The sequence below is a fragment of the Pipra filicauda genome, unplaced genomic scaffold (genome assembly GCF_003945595.2).
Source record: "Pipra filicauda isolate LSUMZ 115617 unplaced genomic scaffold, ASM394559v2 scaffold14_size4853619_pilon, whole genome shotgun sequence".
Classification (NCBI taxonomy): Eukaryota; Metazoa; Chordata; class Aves; order Passeriformes; family Pipridae; genus Pipra; species Pipra filicauda.
In genome coordinates, this window is record NW_024103985.1 from 130366 (window position 1) to 154814 (window position 24449).

The 24449-nt window shown below is 44.3% G+C and overlaps 4 protein-coding genes across 6 annotated transcripts; 3 read left to right on the forward strand and 1 right to left on the reverse strand.

Moving 5' to 3' along the window:
* Positions 1 to 1025: 1025 nt before the first annotated feature.
* On the forward strand, positions 1026 to 7726 carry TMED2 (transmembrane p24 trafficking protein 2). Its single transcript, XM_027737569.1, has 4 exons — positions 1026 to 1253; positions 2438 to 2630; positions 4866 to 4973; positions 6262 to 7726. Exons 1-4 carry the CDS (start codon positions 1074 to 1076, stop codon positions 6384 to 6386), a joined length of 606 nt encoding a protein of 201 aa, XP_027593370.1. The 5' UTR covers positions 1026 to 1073; the 3' UTR covers positions 6387 to 7726.
* A 637-nt stretch (positions 7727 to 8363) lies between these two features.
* On the forward strand, positions 8364 to 15716 carry DDX55 (DEAD-box helicase 55). Its single transcript, XM_027737589.2, has 14 exons — positions 8364 to 8486; positions 8795 to 8845; positions 8931 to 9017; positions 9614 to 9705; positions 9813 to 9875; positions 10458 to 10607; positions 11089 to 11278; positions 11425 to 11507; positions 11904 to 12035; positions 12780 to 12872; positions 13544 to 13658; positions 14204 to 14372; positions 14745 to 15037; positions 15477 to 15716. Exons 1-14 carry the CDS (start codon positions 8379 to 8381, stop codon positions 15642 to 15644), a joined length of 1794 nt encoding a protein of 597 aa, XP_027593390.2. The 5' UTR covers positions 8364 to 8378; the 3' UTR covers positions 15645 to 15716.
* Positions 15717 to 15815: 99 nt separating this feature from the next.
* On the reverse strand, positions 15816 to 19569 carry EIF2B1 (eukaryotic translation initiation factor 2B subunit alpha). Of its 2 annotated transcripts, XM_027737592.2 has the most exons (9): positions 19395 to 19499; positions 19063 to 19164; positions 18854 to 18990; positions 18664 to 18780; positions 18423 to 18535; positions 17725 to 17793; positions 17071 to 17146; positions 16748 to 16873; positions 15816 to 16322 (listed from the first exon to the last, which is right to left on the reverse strand). In XM_027737592.2, the coding sequence occupies exons 1-9, from the start codon at positions 19405 to 19407 to the stop codon at positions 16167 to 16169; spliced, it is 909 nt and encodes a 302-aa protein (XP_027593393.1). In that variant the 5' UTR covers positions 19408 to 19499; the 3' UTR covers positions 15816 to 16166. The 2 variants fall into 2 exon arrangements, with proteins under 2 accessions (XP_027593393.1, XP_027593392.1); XM_027737591.2 differs by having other exon boundaries at positions 18664 to 19164; positions 19395 to 19569.
* Positions 19460 to 23923, forward strand: GTF2H3 (general transcription factor IIH subunit 3). 2 transcript variants are annotated; one of them, XM_027737596.2, is made up of 13 exons: positions 19460 to 19545; positions 19746 to 19825; positions 20068 to 20177; positions 20778 to 20941; positions 21200 to 21262; positions 21499 to 21528; positions 21997 to 22025; positions 22110 to 22184; positions 22444 to 22497; positions 22728 to 22796; positions 22913 to 23048; positions 23131 to 23167; positions 23263 to 23923. In XM_027737596.2, the coding sequence occupies exons 1-13, from the start codon at positions 19536 to 19538 to the stop codon at positions 23330 to 23332; spliced, it is 927 nt and encodes a 308-aa protein (XP_027593397.1). In that variant the 5' UTR covers positions 19460 to 19535; the 3' UTR covers positions 23333 to 23923. The 2 variants fall into 2 exon arrangements, with proteins under 2 accessions (XP_027593397.1, XP_027593398.1); XM_027737597.2 differs by having other exon boundaries at positions 20071 to 20177.
* Positions 23924 to 24449: the final 526 nt, after the last annotated feature.

Here is a 24449-nt window from a genome sequence, read left to right on the forward strand (position 1 = left end):
AGCTCTTCAGGTTCAGCTTTTCTTGCCGAAATCTTGCCCACACCCTGTGCCTGCACTGACACAGCAGCTCACACCTGGCAGCTGGAGGGAGAGCAGAGTTTACTGACGTAAATCCAGCATTTGGGTTACATTTGTCAAGACAAACACACCCGAGTATCACCAGAACAGAAACCGGCGCTTGTTGGCAAACCCAACACAAAAATATGTCACTGCAGAGCCAGGTTGTGGTTTGGTTTTAGCTCTTCTCCAGATCATTAAACAGCTACTCATGGAACGGGCTGCCTTAAGCACAGGAATTTCTGTATTTCTGGCTGAAATTTTTAATTGGAAATTCGTGTTTAAGCCACACAATGAACAGCTTTTTACACAGTTACTCTCGGGCGAGGCAGGATCTGGATGTGTCCTGAATGTGTTTCCTTGTGCGTGAACAGCCCACCAGACAGGCATCCGTGTCAACTTCTTAAACCTTGGCTGCTCCCGAAACCTCTCCCTGGCTGTGGCAGGTTTGGGTTTCCGGGCTTCAGGAGCAGCGGCCTCGGCAGGGCTGCGGTGACAGCGGTGGTGACAGCGGTGGTGACAGCTGCCTTCCCTCCCTGCTGCCTCTCCTTGTTCCCTCGGGAGCCCCCTCATTCCCCCAGGATCCCCCTCATCCTCTCAGGATCCGCCTCATCCCTTCAGAATCCCCCTCATTCCCTAATCCTCTCAGGATCCTCCTCCTCATCCCCCCAGGATCCCCCTCATTCCCTCGGGACCCGTTTCCCGCCTCCCGCTCTGGCCCCGCCCCATTGCCGGGCAACGCCCCCTCACCCGCGCGCCCGCCGTGCCCCGCTCCCATTGGCTTCCTCCACCACCGCTCCTCCCCCTCCTCCCCTCCCATTGGCCCCTCCCGCGCGGCGCGTCCCGCCCCCCGCTGAGCGCGGGCCCCGCCTCATCTTTGCTCCTCAGCGGCCGCCGTAGCTCAGCCCGTACGTGGCAACGGGGCGGTGGCGGCCAATGGGCGGCGGCCCCGTGCGCCGGAAGGGGCGTGGCGCGGGCCGGAAGCGCCGCTCGGTGCCGCTGTGCCGGGCTCCGCCATGTCGGCGCTGCGGGCGGTGCTGGCGCTCCTGGCCGCGCTCGCCGCCCCGGCCCAGCCCTACTTCGTGAGCATCGACGCGCACGCCGAGGAGTGCTTCCTGGAGCGCGTGCCGTCCGGCACCAAGATGGGGCTCATCTTCGAGGTGGCCGAGGGCGGCTTCTTGGACATCGACGTGGAGGTGCGGCGGCGGCGGCGGCGGCGGCGCGGGCAGAGCCGCCGACCTTGGGCGGCGCGGCGGGGCCGGGGCCGGGGCCGGGCGGGCGCGCTGGGGCTCTGCTGCGTGCGGGACCATACCCGCCGCAGGGCTCGGGATGGTCCGGAGCGGGTCGGACCCGCCTTGCCCGGGCGGTTCGGGGCGGTCCCTGCGGGGGCTCCGGGCAGCGGGAGCGCCCCCGGCCTCTCGCGGGACCAGGGGCCTCTACTGCTGGTCGCTCCTGCTGTGGCTGCCCGAGCCTGTCCTGCTGCTCTGTCCACTCCTCCCTCGGGATTTTCTTTCTCCGTGTAATAAATTATTGGGCGGGAAGATGAGCGCGGTCGCTCTTCGCCTGTTCCAGGAGCGCTTCCCCTTGAACCCAGAGGGGTTTGTTGTCTTTAGTCAGGGATTGCCATCTGGAAGTTGTGGGTGAGTCCTCGTCAAAGAGGTGTCACGTCAGTGGGAGATCCTGAGTGAGAGTTGCTGTTGCCGTGGTGAAGAACAGAGTTGTCTGTTTGGGGCAACTGAAGCGCGAGAGGGGTTAAAAAGCAGGGGGGTTGTTGCCGAGAGTCCTGTAACAGTTTTAAATTACACGTGGCTGTGGCACAAGAGTTGGGAAATTGTGAGATCTCGTTCACGTGTCACTAGTGGAAGCTCAGCAGTAGCTTGGCCGGGTGGGATGGAAATTCAGGATCACAGTGACCCTGGGAGCTCTGAACTCAGGCCCTCAGTCCGTTTGAAGTGGTCACTGCAGTAGTGCCCAGCTGTGTGTCTGAAGTCATATTGACTATTAGAGAATGGCTTTTTTCCCTCTTTGTTTCCCTTGTCACACCAGAGATAAGGTTTCCCCTGCAGTTGTTTGACTTACAGCCCCGGACTGTGGTTTCCTTGTTCTTAGGTGCTCCTTATCTCCACCAGGGAGGCCAGGGAGGGAGAGGCTTTGGTGTGACTTTCTTTACCAAGAAGTTTGTGAGATTTTAAAAGAGACTTCTGTACAGAAAAACTGCACCACAGAGTTGTGGGAGTTGAGCGGTGCCAGCCCTGGCAGATCCCAGCTGGTGTTGGTCACTGGGTAACTCCAGGGTGTGTTTGCAGGGCTGTAATGGTGCATTTTAACCCTCTGTGTTGGAAATGAAGTGTGTGATCCTTTGTTTCCCCCCCCTTTCCAGATTACAGGGCCCGATAATAAAGGGATTTACAAAGGGGATCGAGAGTCCAGTGGAAAATACACGTTTGCTGCCCACATGGATGGAACCTACAAGTTCTGCTTCAGCAACAGGATGTCCACCATGACCCCCAAGATAGTGATGTTCACTATTGACATCGGGGAGGCTCCCAAGGGCCAAGACATGGAGACAGAAGGTGAGGAACATTCCTGCAAGGAAATCGGGGAGCTTTTCCCTCCATGCATGACTTGTGAACTCAATAGGGCTCCCAGGATTCCCGTTCCTTCAGGTGTATCAGCTGTCCTGACACAGCTCAAGTGGATGTTTTTACACCTTGTTACACACAATTTAATGCAAAATCACCACAGAATCCCTTGGCCATCTGCAGAAACTAATGCTTCCATCCTTTAGTCCTTCAGCGGTGCCACTCTGATTTCTAGTTGGCTCAGCAGTATTTAGACCTCCACAGGCCTTAGTTGAGCTCTGACAAATGTGCTAATATCAGATTTTCCCCATAGCTGTGTAAATGACTGTTTTATCTGCAGCCCTTTGTCCTGTACCCGTGTTCATCTCTCACACTTCTCTCTAGGTGGTGGAGATACCTGGGATGGTATGTGGACTGCTTTTTGAAAGCTCCTTGGCATCTTGTCTCTGGCACATGTTCATTCACTAACAGCTAACTTGGCTTTTCCTCTGTAACATTTGTTTGGAGCATGAGAATGTCTTGTTAATAAACTACCCAAAAGGTCTGATTCTGAGCAATGCTGAGCACCCACAGCTCCCATGGACAGGTTCCCATGACAGTTTGTGTTCGGGTGGTTGTTTCTGGCTGACAGAAGATTTAATCAGGAGTTTTAGGGGAAATTCAACTAAATACTGAACGTGCAAGAGCATTGGATGTTTCAGGCAGTGGTTGCTTTCTGTTGCTAAAGGGGATGTTGAGTAATCAAGGGGTTTGGAAGCAATAAGCTGCTTCTAGGTTATGAATTATTACTGATGTGTCAAGGGAAAAACTCAAACTTGTCATTTGCTGTAAAACAAATAAATGAAAGTATTGCCTAACAAGTCATAAAGTTTATTTAGAAATGGTTAACTGTAGCTAGAAAGGCAACAAATTCTTGTTTTCTATTTTAGCAAGTAAATTACTGTGAGCATTGATTGCTTGATGCCACTTGAAAAGTAACACATTCCTAACTTTTTTTTAAAGGCTCACTTAAATCTTTTTTTTTGAGTCTGCATATATCTGTTGTAAAGAATATTAGTGCAGCTTTAAATTTTTAAGGCACTTTTCTTAAGTGAATTTTTTTGAGTGTGTTTAAACAATCCCTGCAACTTTAGTTTCTTTTCTTACTAATAAACTGCACTTACTGCAATGACCACTTGGCCATGAAAATAAGGGATTTATGATATTAGCAGAGGGAGTGTGGTTTGCACAACTATTTAGATTTTAATTGTCACTTGTGTGAGTGTTATTCTCTCGTGCTCTTTTTTGGCTGTGTATTTTGAATAGCTTCATTTTAAGATTGGGATCTGAAGCACCTAATTTATAAATAAAACTGTAATAAGGTAGTTTCCAAGTCAAGTGTGTCCCTTCAAAGGAAAATGTGTTGGGTTTTGTGACTTTTTTTAAGAGCTTATTGCTCGGGGTGTGTTTGTGGAGTGATGCCTTGAACTTGGTGCTAGAAAACCTTGCAAATTACTTGATTTATTAATTTGTAGGTGGACAGTTCTTTGAGCTTGGATGGATTAAAAAGATCCTGTGATTGACAGTCAAATCACTAAATCTCAGATCTCTGAGCCTTCCATTTGCTGAGCTGTCTCCAGCTAGTTTTCTGTTGCTGGTTTGGTATTTTCCTCCTCTCCTGCTTTCACAACACACCAGAACCTGGAGCCTTGTGCCCTCTCAGTGTTGTGCCCCAGCTAAACCTGAAGATCACAGGTTGAGATTTGTTGCTCCAGAAAGTGATCTCATTTGCCAGCATCATGATCTTGAGCTAAATTCTCAGTCATTCTATTTTTGCAAGCTTAACAACTAGGAAAAGCTGTCATTTGCCTTGAGATAATTTGCTTGGAATATATTGGATGAGATTGGCAAAATAGCTGTTAGTGTGTGGTATTGATCTCGTGTGTCCTTCCATTCTATTTTTCTGGGCAAGTATGTGCATATTGGAAATACTGACTCTAATTTGTGTGTCTCCTGCCTCCTAGTTGGATGTGGAGAAATGTTTTCCCACTTGTTTAATACCATAGAGACACATTAGGGAAAGTGGTGCTGTGAAAACTAAACTTTGCTGTAGGAATAGAAAGTTTTACAGGCTGCGTTTGTCAGAACTTCTGCAGCAGGAAATTAAGTTTAATTGTTCATAAATGTTAACAAATCGGTTTTTGAGTCATTAACAGACTTACTGATGCTTCTGAAATTATTCTGCAGCTCACCAGAACAAGCTAGAAGAGATGATTAATGAGTTAGCAGTGGCCATGACAGCTGTGAAGCATGAACAAGAGTACATGGAAGTTCGTGAAAGAATACATAGAGCAAGTATGTGTCTGACTTCAATGCCTTCTCCCCTCTCAAATGAACTTGTAAATTGAGATTTAAAATATGAGCCCATGAAAACTATTCCAAGTTACTTAAAAGAAAATAGTTTAGAATAAATTCTGAAGGACCTGCCCATAGAATAAAGAATGTAGGTGAATTTTGCAGTCATCCTTTAATTGGCTTCCTCTCATGTAAGAAGGGTTGTTATGGAAAATAATGTTTGCTTAATTGGTGTAAATTCTGTAGTTGTTTGAATGATGTATTCCTGGGGATACCAGTGATGATATTAATTCTTAATCTATTTACATGGGCAGGTAGAGACAGGACAAGAGGATGGTTTTAAACTGAAAGAGAGTAGTTTTAGACGGGATATTTGGAAGAAATTCTTCCCTGAGAGGGTGGTGAGGCCCTGGCACAGGTTGCCCAGAGAAGCTGTGGCTGCCCCATCCCTGGAAGTGTCCAAGGCCAAGTTGGACGGGGCTTGGAGCAACCTGGGATAGTGGAAGGTGTCCCTGCCCATGGAAGGGGTTGGAATAGGATCAACTTCAAGATCCTTCCAACCCAAACCGTTCAGGGATTCTGTGATTTGGTTCCCAGGAATAAATTTTACTTGAACTGTTACTTCACCCTTGAAGTGGATGTGGCTTAATAGTTGAGCCAGAGTCTTTTAAATGTTTCACTGGAAGAGAGCAGAGCTACTGTTCCTTTCCTGATGAACTCTGCAGTCACAACCCCCACGTGCTAAAACACAGCTTTAAAGTGAGACTCAGCTCCAAGTGCTGCCTTGGGGTAACCCCGGTGAGAATAAAGGGCAAATATTTTCAATGTGAAAATACTACATTCTGTTAAAGCATTGGACCCTCAACTGTTTGAACTTATCTTCAGTTTTATGATGTTTGTTACTAATGGTCTGATTTAAGAAAAAGCTGGATTTTAGAACTAAAGATGGTGAACCTTTAGAGATTAGGAGTTCCCTGCTTGACTTTGAGACTGTGAAAAAGCAAGTGGCTCCTGTATGGCAGCTCAGAGAGGCCAGACAGAGGCTTGTAAGGTGGGCAGAATAGAGAAGGATGCTGCAGTGTATGTCCAAAGTGGGTTTAAAACCAAACTGTTCAGAAAAATCCCTCCCTCATCTCTAAGGCTGCAGGGCACTTCAGGGCGCTTCTGGGCCACGACATGACACAAACACCGGTGGTTTATGGGCAGTGTTTCACTTCCCATGACAAAGTGTTTCAAGTTTAAATGCTTTGTAACTTACTGCTTCTCTTTTTTTTTCCCCCCCCAACAGTCAATGACAACACGAACAGCAGAGTGGTTCTGTGGTCATTCTTCGAGGCCCTTGTACTAGTTGCCATGACACTGGGACAGATCTACTACCTGAAGAGGTTTTTTGAAGTCCGAAGGGTGGTCTAAGAGTCCTCCTGCGGTCCCGGGTTTCAGTTCACTCTCTACCAAACATCCTGGTCACAAAAATAAGTCACTTAGTTTTCTGAACCCTCTTTACTGAACTGTAAAACTTCTTTGCTTATGTTCCTTCCCAGCTGAAAACGAGTTGTTTTTATATATCTCCTGTAGCAAAAGCTGTGCTGAAATCTTGTCACTTTATTGGCATCTTTTTCCCACTGAGATCTGCGCAGTCTGTGTGCTAAGCAAGGTCCAGGCAAGCTGCAAACGCTGTAACTCACTGTAGTAACAAGCAATGTTGATGTCTTCTCTAACTTCTTTTTCCCTCTTTCCATAAGTATTTGCAGTTCTGCCCAGGGAAACGGTACAAGGCCCAAAAGGTGACTGTTTGCATTTTTACATCTTTAACCCTGCAGTAGGTGTTATAAAATTGAAATAATCCCAATAATCCCTTCCCCACTCACAGAAACTGCCAAGGAAAAGGTTAAAATTTGTACCTAGTTGCTCTTTCAAAGATAGTCATCAGCAATGAATTACATCAACTTCTTCCCAAAGTTCTTTTAAATGAAATAGTTGCTGTGAAAGTGCTTTTTCTCTGCTCATCACCAAATGTTCCTCGTACGGTTTTTAGTCTCCTGAAGGTTTTATTTGGAAGCCAATTGTGTGCAGTGTCTTGGCAAACACTAGCAAACCCTTTGGCTTTTGCAGGTCCAAAGCTCAGACTGTTTGCCCAGTGCCCAGGGCATTTAGTGTTCAGGAAATCTGGATTCCTGAGGCCAAAGGGTTCCAGATTCGGGGGGTTTCTCCACGCTATGCAGCCCTTGTATTTAAGTGCAGTGGCAAACTCTGCCATGATCTGATCAGAATTAGCATAATGCTAAATACTGGTGTGTTTTCTTTTTCAGGCACATGTAGATTTGTTTTTGTATAAAGTTCCTTTCCTCGGTATCTGATGATTGGTTTAAAAAAATTAAAGCAGCGTCTGATGTGGGTGCTGAGCCAGGATTATGTTGTGACTGATGTATATTAGTTGTAATCATTTTTGGGGGTGGGGTGGGGTCTTTTCCAGGGGGGAGCCTCTACAAGTAACACACAACAGTTTTGTACAATTAATTTAAAATTTGTTACAGGTTTTCATGTTCCAGGTAAAGTTTTTTCAACCTCGGGCAAACACTTGCAGCAGTTCTTCAGAGAGGTGGCTCTTACACCTTTATTGCAACTGTTGTGTGCCAATATTTTTGTGTAAAACACTGAAAATTGAATTCTAAGATGTACATTTAAAAATTGCTCGTGAATCTAAATATGACCCAGGTTCGATAAATAAACAAATTCTTTAAAAAAAAAAAAAAGGCAACTTTGCGTTGTTTTTCTTTGGTTCTTTAAGGAAGTCCAGATTAACGTAAAGAGGTTTATAAAGTATTTGTTTAGTAATGGCCATAAATTAAAACACAAGAAGTTCCACCTCAACATGAGGAAGAAGTCTCCATGGAGGGTGGCAGAGCACTGTAGCTGCCCAGGGAGGACATGGATTCTCTCTGGAGACATCACAAACCCACCTGGAATTCCTGTGTCACCTGCTCCAGATGACCCTGCCTTGGCTAGGGGGTTGGACTGGACGATCTCCAGAGGTTCTAACCCTAAGTGATTCTGTGCTATCTTAGGATGTCAGGAATTTATCCAAACGGCATCCCATTTTCTGGGCAGGTGGACGAATTCCAGGTAATTCTGAACCTACATCTTTGCTCCCCAGCCCCGAGCAGCCAGATGGCACAGTGCTTCTATATGGCCCGCTGAAGTACTTACTACGATAAGCCATTTGCCACAAAAATAGTGTTGTTTTTTTTTTTTTGCCATACCCAAAGTTTGGCGTTTTCTGCGGAGTTTCCTGAGGCAAAACCGCTCGGGGAGGGGGGGCGGAACCGAAGTGCCTCGGAACGGAGGTGCCGCCTCGCGTGTTTCCGGGGCGGGGGAGCGGCGGGGCGGTGACACCGCGGGGCCAAGATGGAGGCGGTGACTGAGGGGAGCTGGGGGTCCCTCCCGGTGCCGCTGAGCCCGGGCGTGCTCCGGGCGCTGCGGGAGCTCCGCTTCCACCAAATGACCCCGGTGCAGGTGAGGGGCCGCTCCCGGCCGGCCCCGGCCCCGAGCTGCGGGCGCTCTGCCTCCACCAAATGACCGCGGTGCAGGTGAGGGGCCGCGCCCGCCGGCCCCGGGGAGGGAGGCCGGGCTGAGGGAGGAGGGGGTCAGATCCGCGGCCACAGCACTTCCTGGGTCCTGTAGAAGTCGCGCTCTTGGCTTTCCCACCGGCTCTGCTCGGGTGATGTTCGCAGACGGCTCTGGTGTCTCCTGGAGGGATTTCGCCTCTGTGAGATTTCCCCCCGTGACCGGTTCACCCGCTCATGAGATTCTTCTTTTTTCAGTCCGCGACCATCCCGCTCTTCATGAATAACAAGGACGTTGCTGCAGAGGCGGTGGGTGCTTTTCCTCGGCTTTGCTCTTGGCTCAGGAGCTGAGATCGGAAATCTCGGAGATCTGACGCTGTTTCCCTTCTCGCAGGTGACGGGCAGTGGGAAGACCTTGGCGTTTGTGATTCCCATACTGGAAATTCTGCTCAGACGGGAGGAAAAGTTAAAGAAAATGCAGGTAGGGTCAGGTAATTCAGTTATGAGTATATTTTTTATGATGTGCCAGTAAGATATGAGGACTTCAGGAACGGTATCCATAAGGATGTGTACATACAGTGACTGTGCTCAGCTCTTTGGTGTAACAGTAACAATAAACTTGAAAATATATATTAGGATGCTTTCACTGCACTTTGATACAAATTCTCCTTTGACATGATCAAAACAGGGTTCTGAGCTGTTAGAAAAATGTCCTAAAATGTAGAATACGCTGGAGTACTACAAGTGAGGCTTTGAATGCTTTTCAACATCCATTAACTCTGAATACATTTTAGTGAGGAGAGAACTTCACTGTTATGTGCTGTTAAATGCCATTATTAGGTACTGCTCTTTGAGCAGAGGTGTTTTGCACATTGATAAAATGCTTCTTTCACAGATATTATCTATCATTTTATACACTTATTGTATTTCCGTGGAAATAATAAAACCAATATTTCTGTTTTGTCTAAACTAGGATCAAAGTCGTGGCTCATATTCACTTAGCTTTGAAGTGAGAATTTTGCCCAAATCTTTCTTCCAGTCTGTTATTTTCCATAAATTCCTGTTTTCCACGGGCAGGTTGGAGCCATAATTATCACACCAACGAGGGAACTGGCCATTCAAATCCATGAGGTGCTGTCACATTTCACAAAACACTTTCCCATGTTTAGGTGAGTGAACTTCAGCCTTTCCATGACCATAATTCCTTCTCTGTGCTTCTGTCATTCATGAAGCAGCAAAACTTAAGGACCCAAATCTTTGTGTTTTATTGTTTCAGTCAGATTCTATTAATTGGTGGCAGGAACCCAATGGAAGATGTTGAAAAGTTTAAGGAACACGGGTGAGTGGATTGTCAGGGCTTTTTATCAGTGTCTCAGAGCTCTGGTTTTCTCCTTGTCAGGGATTCCAGACCAGGACTTTGGTCCTGTTGCTGCTGAAATGTGATGGTGCTGCAAAAGTCTGTTGGGGGTGGCTGGGAAATTGTGGAGTCTTTGAGTAAGGAGACAGTGGGAAAGGATCTTATGTGACATCAGCATCATTTACCTGCTGTTTGGGTGAAGAACAGACCTGAAAACTGTCAGCACTGAATATTTCAGTTCTTCCTCCTCAATAATTTCTTGAAAATATTTGGTGCTGATACTAATGATGAAGTTTTGAAGGAATCATATTTGCCACTGGCTTTTGTGTGGAGGCACCAAATATTCCATAGATGCTGATTATATCCTAAACTTTTATTGCCACGAGTGATCTGCTTTCACCTGGGAGTTTTCCTCCCATCCCAGTGTCAAAGGCCCTGCAATATGGATGCTGTTAGAAGTGACAAAGTGAACTTGTTTTATTGAAAGATGCAGGGCAGGTCTGTGCTGGGATACCAATAATAGCAGGTCTCCCAGATTCCTTCCCTTGCCTCTCTCCCAAACAGTGGGAACATCATCGTGGCCACCCCGGGGCGCCTGGAGGATTTGTTCAGGAGAAAAGCAGACGGGCTGGATCTTGCAAGTTGTGTGAAGGCTCTTGATGTGTTGGTGTTGGATGAAGCAGACAGACTCCTAGATATGGGCTTTGAAGCCAGGTATTGAAATAATAAATTCTAATAATCCTAAAGTTTTTAATGAGTTTAAATGATTGATGGGAATGAGTGTGGCCTGCAATGGTTTGTTCTGTTTTGTCTTTTTTCTCTCTTTGCTCCATAAAGCAATTGCTAAGTGGGAAGAGAATCAGGAAAAGTGGATCCTTGATTAATACAGAGTTTAAAATTTCTTTTGTTCTCATGTATATTAGCACATCTCTCTTTAAGATGTTTATAAACACATCTCTATTTAATGCTTGGTTAAGCATCATTATTCACACATCAGAATGGCTTAGAACACTTCAACAAATAAGCTTTGATCTCCCTTTTCTCTTTGTTTAAGTTAATTATTTCAATAGGAGTTTGTCATGTGATGATAAAACCTATTCTGCTTGTAAGTTCTTGTAAACTCTTCCTTCAGTGATTAAACCTCTTTCTGAGGGGAGCCTTGGGACAGTTATGTTTTCCATGTGCTTGCTTGCAGTTTAAATGCCATCCTGGACTTTTTGCCCAAGCAGAGAAGGACAGGTCTGTTCTCAGCTACTCAGACTCAGGAGGTGGAGAACCTGGTGAGAGCAGGGCTCCGGAATCCCGTCCGGATCTCGGTGAAGGAGAAGGGAGTGGCAGCAACCAACACCCAGAAAACTCCCACACGCCTGGAGAACTATTACATGGTGGGAACCTGGGCTTTGAGAGAGCTTCTTGTTCCCTCTCCTTTTTTCCTGGTTCTGTCAATAAGTTTTTAAGTCTTAGGATCACATTAATGGAAGAACCAGAAGTCTATTTTCTTACTTTTCTTTTTTTCTCTTGGATTGTTTAGATCTGCAAAGCAGATGAAAAATTTAATCAGTTGGTGCATTTTCTTCGGCAGCACAAACAGGAAAAACATCTGGTCTTTTTTAGGTAATTTTGTTGGTGTTTCATTGTGAAAACAGTTTTATTAATAGCGTTTTATTAAATTCCAAACCTACCCTGTGTTGCCAAGGATACAACTTTTTCAAAGTGATTAATTTTGAGAGCTGTCTTGTAGAATATGGTGCCTAAAAAGAGATTAATCATTTCTTCATCTGAAGATTGTGTTGAATGTTATTAATCAAAACAGAAATTTTAGATGCAATTTTCAAGTAAGACATCATAGATGATTATATGTAATTTATAAAAATTATGTGCCTGTTTTATATAAAAATAGTCAATAGTGTATATTTTTGAAACATTTCAGACCACTCGAGTTTGACTGTCTAAACCAGATTAAAAATGCAGCATAATCTTTTGACTTAATGCCTGTCTTTATCACCACAGCACGTGTGCCTGTGTGGAATACTATGGGAAGGCTTTGGAATCCTTGATTAAACAAGTGAAAATAATGAGCATTCATGGGAAAATGAAGCACAAGCGTAACAAGATCTTTACCGAGTTTCGGAAGCTCCCGGGGTAAGAACTGGGGCTGAACCAGCCAAAAGTCAGAGCAGTGAGGGGCATTTCGGTGATTTTGTCTGACTATTGTCCTGCTACTTGAGCAGGGAAGAACAGCTGAGGAGGAGGATGCTACAGGCTGGTTCTGAGTGTATTTATAATATCACAGAGTGGGAACCAGAGCAAAACCCCAGGATATTATTTTTGCAGTGTGTGAACAAGAATGTGGTAACACAAGGCTGTAACTTAACTGCAGAAAAGTGTTCTTTGGCAGCTCTGCAGGATGTTAAGAGACTCTTGCCTCATTAGCTGTCATTATTTATTGCGTGGGACCTGAGCTTTGGCATTTTATATTATGAGAAAAATAATTACCAGCAGATTGGAAGAACAGCTGTTTAAAAGACCAGCATTTAAAAGACCAGTTTTGATGTGCTGAAATTGTCACTCTCTTTAAGTTTTTTATTGAAACATTTATAATAGTACATTCAGCTGTCGTTGTTGCAATGCTGATTTAGAATTTGAATATGTAATAGGAAATTGATTTTTCTTAGAAATGTAATATAAATCACAATAATTTTCATAATGTTATGTGGAATTTTAGTTGGTGGAAGCTGCAGTTACCTTATATTTTGTCTCTTTTAAATGCCCAAATGTTTCTAATGCTCTGTCCCCCCCTGTCCAGTGAAGATGCAGAACACACAGCTGGGGGGGCTGGCTCTCCTTGAATGAGTTTAATGAAAATACACTTTTCCTCCTTCCCAGGGGCATTTTGGTTTGCACAGATGTGATGGCCCGTGGCATTGACATCCCAGAAGTGCACTGGGTTTTGCAGTACGACCCACCCAGCAGTGCCAGGTACAGTTCCGTGTCCTAAGAACCTTTTCTGTCCCTGTGATCATGTTCTTGTACTGTTCAGATATAAACTGGGAACCAAAATTGCAGAAAACACATTTAATCGCTGCCTGGAAATCTGGGTGAACACAAAATGATGCAGGGACAAGAAAGGCTGATACACTGCAGTGTTTGCTGTAACTGCTGTAGATTGAAATGATTTCGTGTTGTATGTGTGTAAGATGGGTGGTCACCACTTCCATCTCTGTGAAGAGGTGACTCTGGAAAAGGCTTAATGTGAGAATATCAGAGAAATAGTGAGAGGTGACACACTGGGGGTGAAGAACAGAGATGAGAGTGGGGACAGAGCTCTTGGAGGAATGGTGCATTGAAAGCTCACAGGAAAGGAGCTTTTCCATGTCTTTTAACTTTTGTTGTCATAATTCCTGCTACAACTTGCTTAACTATCACCCCCAAAACAGATACCCCTTGCTTTAGCCTAACACTTGAGTGGGGCTGCCACCCTTCTTTGTGGGACGTTGTCTTTTACTAATCCCCGTTGGTTTAGTTCAAAAGTACAGAACAGTATATTTTCCATTCCACATTCCACATCCCCAGGCCCTTTTTGCTGGCTGTCTAACACTTTAAAATCAGCCTGACTGTCCTGTTGGGTTGCCCGTGTTGGGTTGTTGCAGTGCCTTCGTGCATCGCTGCGGTCGGACCGCGCGGATCGGCAACGTCGGCAGCGCACTCGTGTTTTTGCTTCCCATGGAAGAATCCTACGTTAACTTTCTCTCCATCAACCAAAAGGTTCGTGGACTTTTATTCTACCCCAAAGCAGGAGAGAGCAAGGGGACAGGCTGATAGGAAGCCTACTGAGTTTGGAAGAGGAACATGTGGGCAGTGAGTAAGGAAAGGCTTTTTGTCCCTAAGGGTGTAAATTGTGCATTTCCAGAAGAGCAGTGCTGGCCTACCCTCCTGCCCCAGCCCTGCCACCACCAGCTGACACACTGCACCCTCTGTGCTGTTCATTTTTAACTCTTTTCCCATGCCTGCTCCTGCATTTGTGTAATTGTATAAATTCTCTAGACCTGCTAATGAGATCAAAGCTTGATAAGGCACAAGATGATGTTGCCTCTCCAGAGCTGCAGTGTGGGAACTCCTCTGCTGGGCCAGGACAGCTGTTGTGTGGGGCTGATGGTCAGCTGGTATGTTGGAATGACCAAGGAGAAAGGGGCTCAAAGCTCACTGAGGATTAACTGGGCAGGAAGTGTGTGTTTGAGGTTTCACAGCGCATTTTACACCACTTAGCTGAACTTTTCCTTTGGTTTTGTTGTTTATTTTCTGGTTCTCAGTGTCCCATGCAGGAAATGAAACCACAGACCAATGTGTTGGATCTTCTTCCCAAACTGAAGTCCATGGCCCTGGCTGACAGGGCAGTGTTTGAGAAAGGGATGAAAGCCTTTGTGTCTTATGTCCAGGCTTATGCCAAACATGAATGCAATCTGATCTTCCGAATAAAAGGTAATTCCCAGCAGGGCTATTGTCTTCTACTGTTCTTTTCAGAAGACAGGATTTGGTTTGGGAAAAAACCCCCATGGTATTATTGTGCCCAAGCTTCAACTACTGATTCTGAATCTCAGATTCACTTTCTACAACATCAGATTTTGACAAAACTCCTATTTTTTCAAGCAGCTTGTTTCAAGAGAAAACATTTAATTATGGAGTTCGACCAAACCGATATAAGTATAAATAAAAGTGACTTAGTATTGTTGCTGGTGTTAAGTATAGAATGCAAACAATACACTAAAATAATTTTAGTTTTTTTTTTTCTTTCTCAGTTAAATGAACTTTTTATTCAGCAGGAAACTGACTTTATAATCTTTGTTTCAACAGATCTGGATTTTGCCAGTCTTGCCAGAGGTTTTGCATTGTTAAAAATGCCAAAGATGCCTGAACTAAGAGGAAAATGTTTTCCAGACTTTACTCCAGTCACTGTGAATACAGACTCCATTTCGTTTAAGGATAAAAATAGAGAAAAGCAGAGACAAAAGAAATTAGAACAACAAAGAAAAGAGAGAGAAGAAAATGAAGGGAAAAAGAAATTCATAAAGAACAAAGCCTGGTCAAAGCAGAAAGCCAAGAGGGAGAAGAAAAAGAAAGTAACAGCTAAAAGGAAGCATGAAGAGGTAACTCTCCATTCTGTTAAAATGGCAGTTTCAAATGGCAGAGTGCCCTGGGATTTTAGTGTGGTGGAACTGATGGCTGTAAAGTAACTTTTTAGGACCTTGACAGGCAAATCTTAACAAAAAAAATTACAGAGAAGCTTTTTAAAGCCAAACACTAAACCAATTTCTCAGCACTTATGCTGGTTATTAGTGCTGCCAGCAGACATAGCAGGGATTTTTATTTCTCTGGAGTCCTGCAGGAGGGCTTTATTTTTCCTTGCTTTTGTTAATTTTCAACAAGTGTAGCTGAGAGTTACAGAGTCTCCTGGGTAGGAACTGAGTATTATTTCCTGCTTGGATACTCCTGGCAAAATCCAAGTTGTAATCTTCTCACATTCAGCTGTATAGAATGAAAACTTTCTGGTGTAGTGTTTAATTTGTTGTTTTCAACTGCCAACAGGGCTCTGATATCGAAGATGAGGATATGGAAGAGCTGCTGAATGACACAAGACTCTTGAAAAGACTAAAAAAGGGGAAAATTAGTGAAGAAGAGTTTGAGAAGAAACTAACAGGCAGCCAGAGTAGACTCAAAGCAGAAACTGTTGCTGACCCAGAGTCTGAAGGCTGACAGTTATCCTTTTACATTAAAATACTGCTTATTTCAATAAATCTGGATTTTTATAAAAAATGATACAGAGAACAGAATCGATCCAGTTTCTTCATGGGGAGACCTGGCATCCAGAAAGACACACAAACCAGCCCGCAGTTGTTGAGAACAAAGCTAAAAGCACCACTCTGGTGTGGCAGGAGCTGCAATTTCCATCAGCAGCGCCTTGTGCATGTTTTAATTTTGTTTTTTTTTCAGATACATCCCACAGATCAGTAACAGCACACCTCAGAACAAGTCTGAATACACCATAAGGTACTTTAATTTATAGTATCAAAACACTCCACCCATCTTTAAAATAATTTACTTTAGGTCTTTAGAAGCTGTAGTAACTTCTGGAATTTTTTCAAGAGTGGTCCATAATTACATTAATCCTTATGATGTTGTTTCCTTGCCATGTTCCTATAACTTGTATCATCTTCCAAGTCCTACAGCCCTGATGGTCACTGAAGATGATACATCCTGTGCAGGGAGTCCTGTGTGTTACAGGTAGAGTTTGATGAGTTCATCACTGACAGCTGAGGGAGTTAACACACCCAGGTCTGTGAACAGCAGTGTGATGAGTGATGGGGATGTGTAGTCAATCCAGGGATGCTCCTCTGTGAGATTCTGGCCTGTTTTCAGAGTGTCTGCTTTGTACTAGAAGGAAACAGAGACCACCAGTTATTACACAACTGCAAGTTAAATCCTCTTTTGGGCAAGAGTGGTACTACAGCCTTGAGCAGATGTTTGTGGTAAAACTGAAGGAAGTCAAGTGCAGAGACTGGTGAGACCTTGGTCTCAGCTGCTTTATCTTCTGTAAAAAGTACAATTTGTAGTTCTAAAATGTATTGGTTTAACTGTTTCTTACTCTCAACTGCTCCTGCACCCCAAAGGAACTGCTTTAGGAACTAAATATTAGTAATAAGACAAATTATGGCTGTTTGGCACGTGACTGTACAGTGGAGCTGCTCCATAACGTGCCACAGCACAGAGATCCAGATAAATGTGCTTAGAGGAAAATTTTTCACAGACACACAAGTGTGCACCTTAGCTGGGTAAGGTGGAATTAGAATTTCTCTTACCTTAAACCTGTCAGGGACATCCTGCTGATTTAGAGGGAAAAGTCTTACAAACTTGAAACTTTCTGCTACCACATAAAATGGCTTATTCTGGGCTTTGGCACACACAGCAATTTGATTAGTGCCAATCTGTGGAGACAGATGGAAAACAACATTGCAGACTCAGTGCTTGCATGACATAATATTGCCCAGTTTCCAACAGTAAAGAGACATTTACTGGAAAACATCCAAATAGAAGAATCTTTTCAAAAAGCCTTAAACTTTTCAAAGGAACCAAACTTTAAAAGTCCAGAATTTAGAGAACGATGGAAGAAACTCAGGATTACCTTGTTGATAATGCCTCCACTTTCAACCACACCTTCAGCACCAACCAACACCAGGTCCACTTTCTCCATAATGTAGCTGTTCAAAGAGGGGGAAAAAATCCGAGGCTTACTGGGTAACATGGCAAATGATTTGCTGAACAGAACAGAAATGAGTAACTCAAGCAGGCTTTCACTTTTCTGCACTAGTTCCACCTCTTGTAAGTCCATGTGCTGTTATATTCCAGGTGCCTTGGAGGCAGCGTCTTGGGCGTTTTGAACTTCTTGAGGTTCAGATTTATTATAGTTCTTTCTTCTCCCATGTTTTGGACTTGTAGGAAGCAGTGGTAGTTCAGCAAACACCTTAAAACCCCCAAAATAATATCATTTTCTACCCCTCTTTGTGTAGAACCTCAGGTTTTTTTACAGATCTCCATGAGTTCTACACTTAGGTCTGACTCCTCCTTTCATTCTAACATGCAAAATCAAGTACTTGTCTTGTAACAGACACATTCTCCTAATTGTGCACCTAAAGGTGTAACTTGTTTAGCCTGTTTGATGACTATGACAAACTAAGTAATAACCTCTGGAGTTTGAAAAAGCTTCTAGAAAACTTATGTGTAACACTGTCAAAATACAACTGTGATGAAAAATATTAAGATTTATGAGCAGATTTACCCAACTGCAGCATCCAGAATCACAGTCACGGGAATGTTCAGCTTCCTCAGGGCTTTTGCCATTTTTTGCCTGTTAAAGAAAACATGTTTGAACCTTACAAATCTTTTCTTTAAAGACAATGATAGGAAAATATTGTCTGAAAGACTGAAACCCCTGACTGTCCATGTTCTGTTTCTTGTAGAACAGAAGATAAGTTATTGTATAGAAATGGAAGGAATTGTTGGTGTGGTGGTGTGTGTTAGTGCTGTGTATTATCCAGTGAGCAGGGTTTACTCTTTCACTTATGCAACAAAATATGCTCTGAAGTAATTACTTTATTTGGCATCTTCAAATGACATTTTACCTATACATTTCACTATGCTATGGTCAGGATAATCCTGATTATTTTGCCCTATTTTTGAAGGAGAAAATTAGAAATCGGTTCTCTCCCATCTCCCAGGGGTAAAGCAGTTGCTTGGCACTGCCTGAAAGTTTGTAAACATTTGAGGAAAACCTGAATAACGCTAATTAGAATATTTAGTATGGGAAGTTAATTACCAATACTGTTTAGGGTTTTTTCCACTTGTCCAGAATAATGTGATATTAGTGACAGCTGCCATTTAAAATGCTGCAACCAAGCCTAGCAGCTTTGGTAGGCTTGATGGTAGCTGTAACTTACCCTGTTAACCAAGATAAAAACCAAATTAACGAGTACTTGCCCTGCTTGATCTGGTTGTGACTCAGTAACATAAACACTGAATCGCTTCTTTGCCTCCACAGCTGCTTCCAGCACCCTGAGGACCACCCTGGAGTAGGCATGGGTCAGGATTCGCTGCCAAAACAAAGGAAATTCAGACATTTATTTTTGCTGAGCTTTGGGAAACCTTTACTTCTGTTAATAGTGCTATGGCTTGTCATGCAGGAGTTAGAACAGGAGTGACTTTGCCAGGCCCTACTCACAGCACCATCTCTGATGAACGGGTGGCACAGCTTGGCGATTTTGTTCCTCGAGAGAGACACTTTCCTCAGGAAGATCTCCCCGCGCTCGATCATGATTTCTTTGCACTTGGAGTAGTCCTGGAAGACAGAGGGATGCCAGTGAGGCGGGAGGGTCCCCCGGCACAGCGGGGCCGAGCAGGGCGGCCCGTACCGAGTACTCCAGGGACGTGAGGCTGATGAAGCGCAGGAACAGCTCCCCGCCGGAGGACACGGCCACCGAGGAGTCCACCCGGGACAGCGTGTCGATGGCGTCCCGCAGGCTGTTCCGCAGGCCCTGGATGGTCTCTCCTGGGGACAGGCAGGGTCAGGGGCTGGCCCCGGGGACACCCGGGGTGCAGCGGGGAGGGGACCCGGGCCCACCTCGGTCCTGCTTGAGGAAGCCCAGCAGGGCGCGGATGGCGGCCACGGCCGAGGCGACATCGGGGTCGTCCCTCAGCTGTGCCCGGAAGGTCTCGATCAAGGCTGGAAGACAACGGGGCGCGTTGGCCCGGCCCGGCACCCCAGGTACCGCCCGTGCCCACCGCCCCCCGATACCCCCCGGTACCGCCCGTGCCCATCGCCCCCCGATATCCCCCCGGTACCGCCCGTGCCCATCGCCCCCCGATATCCCCCCGGTACCGCCCGTGCCCATCGCCCCCCGATGTCCCCCCGGTACCGCCCGTGCCCACCGCCCCCCGATGTCCCCCCGGTACCGTCCGTGCTCATCGCTCCCCGCTGCGCTCCTCCCGCCGCACCGGGGCGTGGGCAGGGCCGGGGCGCCTGCGGATGACGGAGCGCGGGGACGGAGCGTCATCTGAGGCCGCCGGGAGCAGCCGCTTCTCCCGACCGGCGAGATGAGCGCGGGTGAGGCGGCGGGTTCGGGGGTACCGCGTTCAGGGTCTGAGGGTACCGCGGCGGGGTCCGGGAGGTGCCGGGAGCGGGGCTCGGGTTCCTCGTGGAGGAGGCAGAGGCCGGAGCGGGGCTCTCGGGCACGGCTCTGCCGCCTGGACTGGGCTCCTCTGCCCCGGGCCCCGAGTGACGCTGCTGTGTTGGTCCCTTTGCAGAGGACGAGCTGAGCCTGCTGGTCATCGTCGTCGACACCAACCCCATCTGGTGGGGGAAGAGGGCGCTGGGAGAGGCGGAGGTACGGCCCTGGTGCTGCCCGTGGCCATTGCTGAGGGGAACGGTGTCATTTTTTTTTAATCGTTAGTAAGTAGGCAAGAGATAGGATTAATCTTTGACTTCTGAACTATCCTAACGTTGTCTGCTAAAGCGGGTATAATGGATATCATCAGAACACTCTTTTTTTAACTGCAGTTATTTCACAGATTTCGAGTTGCTTTTGTGTAACCGTTATTGTGCTGTATCTGCTGTTTTCTTTTCCAGCAGTTCACCCTGTCGAAATGCATCGATGCCGTGATGGTGCTGGGAAATTCCCACTTGTTCATGAATCGCACCAACAAACTCGCTGTGATAGCAAGTCACACACAGGAAAGGTAGAGCTGCTTCTGAACAGTGTAAAGGTTTCAGATGCACTTTCCTATATCTGTCTTCTGATTTTCTTACTGGCTTGAAATGTATAATTGAAACCAAGTTAACGTGTGTAATATATCACTGTCTTAAAAGAAGATATAAGCTAAAAAATTGTGGGAAAGAAATAATCTTAGTGCCTCACAAAGGAACAAAAAGGCTTATAAAACAGAAGGGAGGTTTAAATAGACTTAAAGATATACAGAGAGAGAAAGAATTGTAGAGATGCATCAAGTAGAACAATGCAAGTGGCAGAAGTTTCCTGTTTAGTGATTATTTTCCCTGCAGATATTTGTGAGTCTTGGGGTCTCCCCGAAGTGCAGCCATAGTATCTGTTTGCCAGTTCTCTTAAGAGATGTCTTGAAAGGAGGGAGCTGAATTTGGGGTTTACTCGTGTTTGAGTTTGAAGGTCACCAACGTTAGGTAGTCTCTTTAATGTCTAAAGTATTAAAAGTATTTGAAATTATACTTCAGAGTATTGCTATCTGCAGCTAATTAACTTATGACAGTTTTTCTTACAAGGTTTAAAGGCAAAACATGAATACTTTGCTTTTCCTCTGTTTTAGCCGTTTCCTGTACCCTGGGAAGCGTTGGGCTTCTGCAGATCCCTTTGGAGATGGAGGCAGTTCCATGGAATCTAATTGCTCTGGCAGCAAGGATGGAAAATATGAATTATTGACAGCAATAAATGATGCAATTGCAGAAGAGATTAAAGACCTCATGACAAAAAGTAAGGAGAAGAAAATTCTAGGCTTAATATGCAGAATTGCAAAATACTTGGACTCCCAAGGAGTTTTAGGAATTTCCTCTCTTTTCATCACGTGGATTTTAATGTGTTTAAAGTAGATGAATTTATTATGCTTGACACTTCAGGTTTCTGCTTTAATACTATTTGCCAAAGATAAAACTTGGAGTATTTGGTGTGGACAGTTTCAACAACTGGTTTTTATATCTAAAAGTAACTTTTGCAACTTTTCTTGTATTGCAGCTGAAATGAAGGGCCAGCAAACAGAAACCCTGCTAGCAGGATCACTTGCTAAAGCACTTTGTTGTATCCTTTTGATCACAGAATCTTCAAAGCCTTTATTTGTTTTTAAGACTTTTTCTTGTAATAGTAATTGTTTTACTATTTGTTTTCTCTTATAATATTAAACTCTGAAAGGTTTGCTTAATAACTGGGGGTTGTGCTTATTAGATGTGTGTTGGCCAAGGTGGTGAATATGTGGTATGGATCCTGGAGTTATTTCCAAGATTGGAATGTAGATTCCTTAATGTCAGCTAATGTAGACATCAACAAGATGAGCAAAGAGGTGAAAGGTAACACCTTCTCCTGTTTGCAATCCTTGAATAAATATTTGAACCTGAAGGATAAATATAAATCCATATGCACACACAGATATGCATATGTTTTGATACACTCCCATTTCCAAAATTGGCAGTAGTTGTACAGGTTTTATTCTGATCATTTGAAGTTGCCCAGTTTAAAGTAGGTCTGGGTGACAATCAGGAGTAAAGGACTTGAACAGCAGTCCGTGTTCTTATGCAGATTTTCTGTTGCATTCGAGTAAAACTGGAACAGGGATCTCTTTTGAGGTTGAGAGGAATTAATCCACAGATACTTGTCACTGGGACTGGACCACATTTTCGTATGTGTTTTATCTGACCTGTTAGATCTAACATGGAAGAGGTTCAATATCTAACTGAGATTACAGAATTAAAAGGGCAAACTATGGTGGTACAACCAATGTGCTGATGCATTTCTCTTTCTTTCTTTTTAATACTTAGCCAATCAAGAAATGAAATCAAGGATTTTGGTAAGAACTTTTGCTGTCAGTTTTCTTTTGGTTCTCAAATCCAGTGATATATGTAGGCTAACAAGTCTGAGTTGTTTTATTTAGGTCATAAAAGCCGCAGAAGACAGCACATTGCAATATATGAATTTCATGAACGTGATCTTTGCAGCGCAGAAACAGGTGAAGCTGCTTTTCTTTAAATTTATATTGTCTTTTATTAATGTGCAAAGATGACAGATCAGTTCGTTTCTCTTATGATTACGTTCTGATCAAGTGAAAGAGCTTTCCTGTGGCTGTGGTGGCCCTGCATCTGCAAAAGCAGGTGCATTTCTTTGTGGGGTGCATGTGTAGTGGAAAAAAGTCATGTCAGGAACACTGGTAGGGCTATGTTGGTCCTGGCTGAATTTGGTTTTCATGCATTTCCTCTCTTTCCTTGCAGAGTATTTTGGTTGATGCCTGTGTCCTGGACTCTGATTCGGGTCTTCTACAACAGGTACAGACTTCCTGTTCTTATTTGCTGTTTGTATTAATTCATAGATACTTGATGCCAGATAGTTCAACATGTTCTTCTGCTCTTTTCCTTCCATTAAGGAAGAGTGGGTGTGGAAATATGTTCAGTGGATCTGACAGTTCTGTCATGCAGGCCTTGTGCAGTACAAGGACATTTTAAATATCCTGTTAATGTCATAGAACAACAACCTGATCATTCTCTCTGCTTTGCAGGCCTGTGACATTACAGGTGGCATATATTTGAAAGTGCCCCACATGCCATCCCTCCTGCAATATTTGTTGGTAAGTCATTGAAAAAACTCCTGAGGGTTTTTCCTGTGTGAGATGTGAAATATCACTGATGAGAAGATACAGCAGTACCAGTCCAATTCACAAAGTATTTTTCTCCTTCTCTGCAGTGGGTATTTCTCCCTGACCAAGAGCAGAGATCACAGCTGGTCCTCCCACCTCCTGTTCATGTTGACTACAGAGCTGCGTGTTTCTGTCATCGGAACCTCATTGAAATTGGTTATGTGTGCTCTGTGTGCTTGTCAAGTGAGTTTATGAATATTTAAGAGTCTGATTTCTTCCATTCAAATGACCTATTTTAGTGAAAGCCAATTCTTTTCTTTTCCAGTATTCTGCAACTTCAGTCCTATTTGCAGTACCTGCGAGTAAGTGTTTGTTCTTTGTATTTCAGGGCTGGGTGTGGAAATATGTTCAGTGTAGCTGACAGTTCCTTTTTTTATGTTTTTTTTTTTTTTTTCAGGACTGCTTTCAAAATATCATTGCCACCTGTCATGAAAGCAAAGAAGAAGAAATTAAAGTTAGCTGCGTAACAACATTATGTAAATACATCATTACCTCCTCCAGTAATTCCATGAAATGGAACCTACTTGAGAAATTGCTGGCACTTTTTATTGGGTATGAAAGAGAACTGGATGAAGTGCTATTACTTTTTTGTTAGGGGATAAATATTTAAATGAGATGTCTTCTATGCAGCCCTTTAAGTAATGAATCACTGTATTACCATGTAACCTGTGCTGTTTTCCCTACTAATTCTGAACTGTAAGAGGAACCAGAAGTTACATCCTGTAAGGAGATACAGCCTGTGAAGTTGAAGGTATTCTGGCCACTGTTGTTCAGGGACTTCAGCTCCTTGCTAGCAATTTTTGGACTAAAACAGCATCAATTTCAAAAGAAATGAGCCAACATTTTCAAGATGGTTTGGGAGCCACTTGAATAAAAAGGTGCTAATTGCCCTACCTGTGCACTCACATGTATTCATATTCCTTTGACTGTATTGTCCTTGTGGTACTTCTTTCTCAATTTGATATATCTTCATTTGTGAATAAAAAGGCCTTTCTTTGTTTGAAATAACACCAATAAATGCAGACTAACTGCCTAGTCTTTAAGATTGTATTTTGAAACTGGAAAACAAAAAATGTAGTTGTAATATGACAGCAGGCACACTTCTTTTTTTAGTATGTGGGTTTACATCTGGCATTTGACACTAAACAAACAATATCCCGATCTAAAAAGTAGCTCTACAGTTTGGAGGTTTAGCCTGTTTTAGTAACTGCCATTCTCCTGAAAGGGATACAGAGAGGAATTGAAAAGGACTAATTTTTTTTCTTCCTAATGTCTACACAAGAATTTGTCATGTCTTGATATCAGGTTTTATCACTGTAACAGCTTTAGTGCCAGTTTTTTCCAGGCTTGCCAGAGTACAAAGCGAGCTTTTTCGATTGCCAAAAGCCATTTTGTGTGAAGGCTGTATTTATAATTTACTTTGTATAAAATTTTTGTAATAAAAACTGTTTCTTTTGCAAGCGTGGCCAGATATTGCTTTAATGACATATTTAAGGGCGAGCTACATGGCTTTCTTGGATTTTTATTGTGTGAGTGTAATGATGTGATGTGACACTGGATGGTGTAAAAACTTTTATCTATACA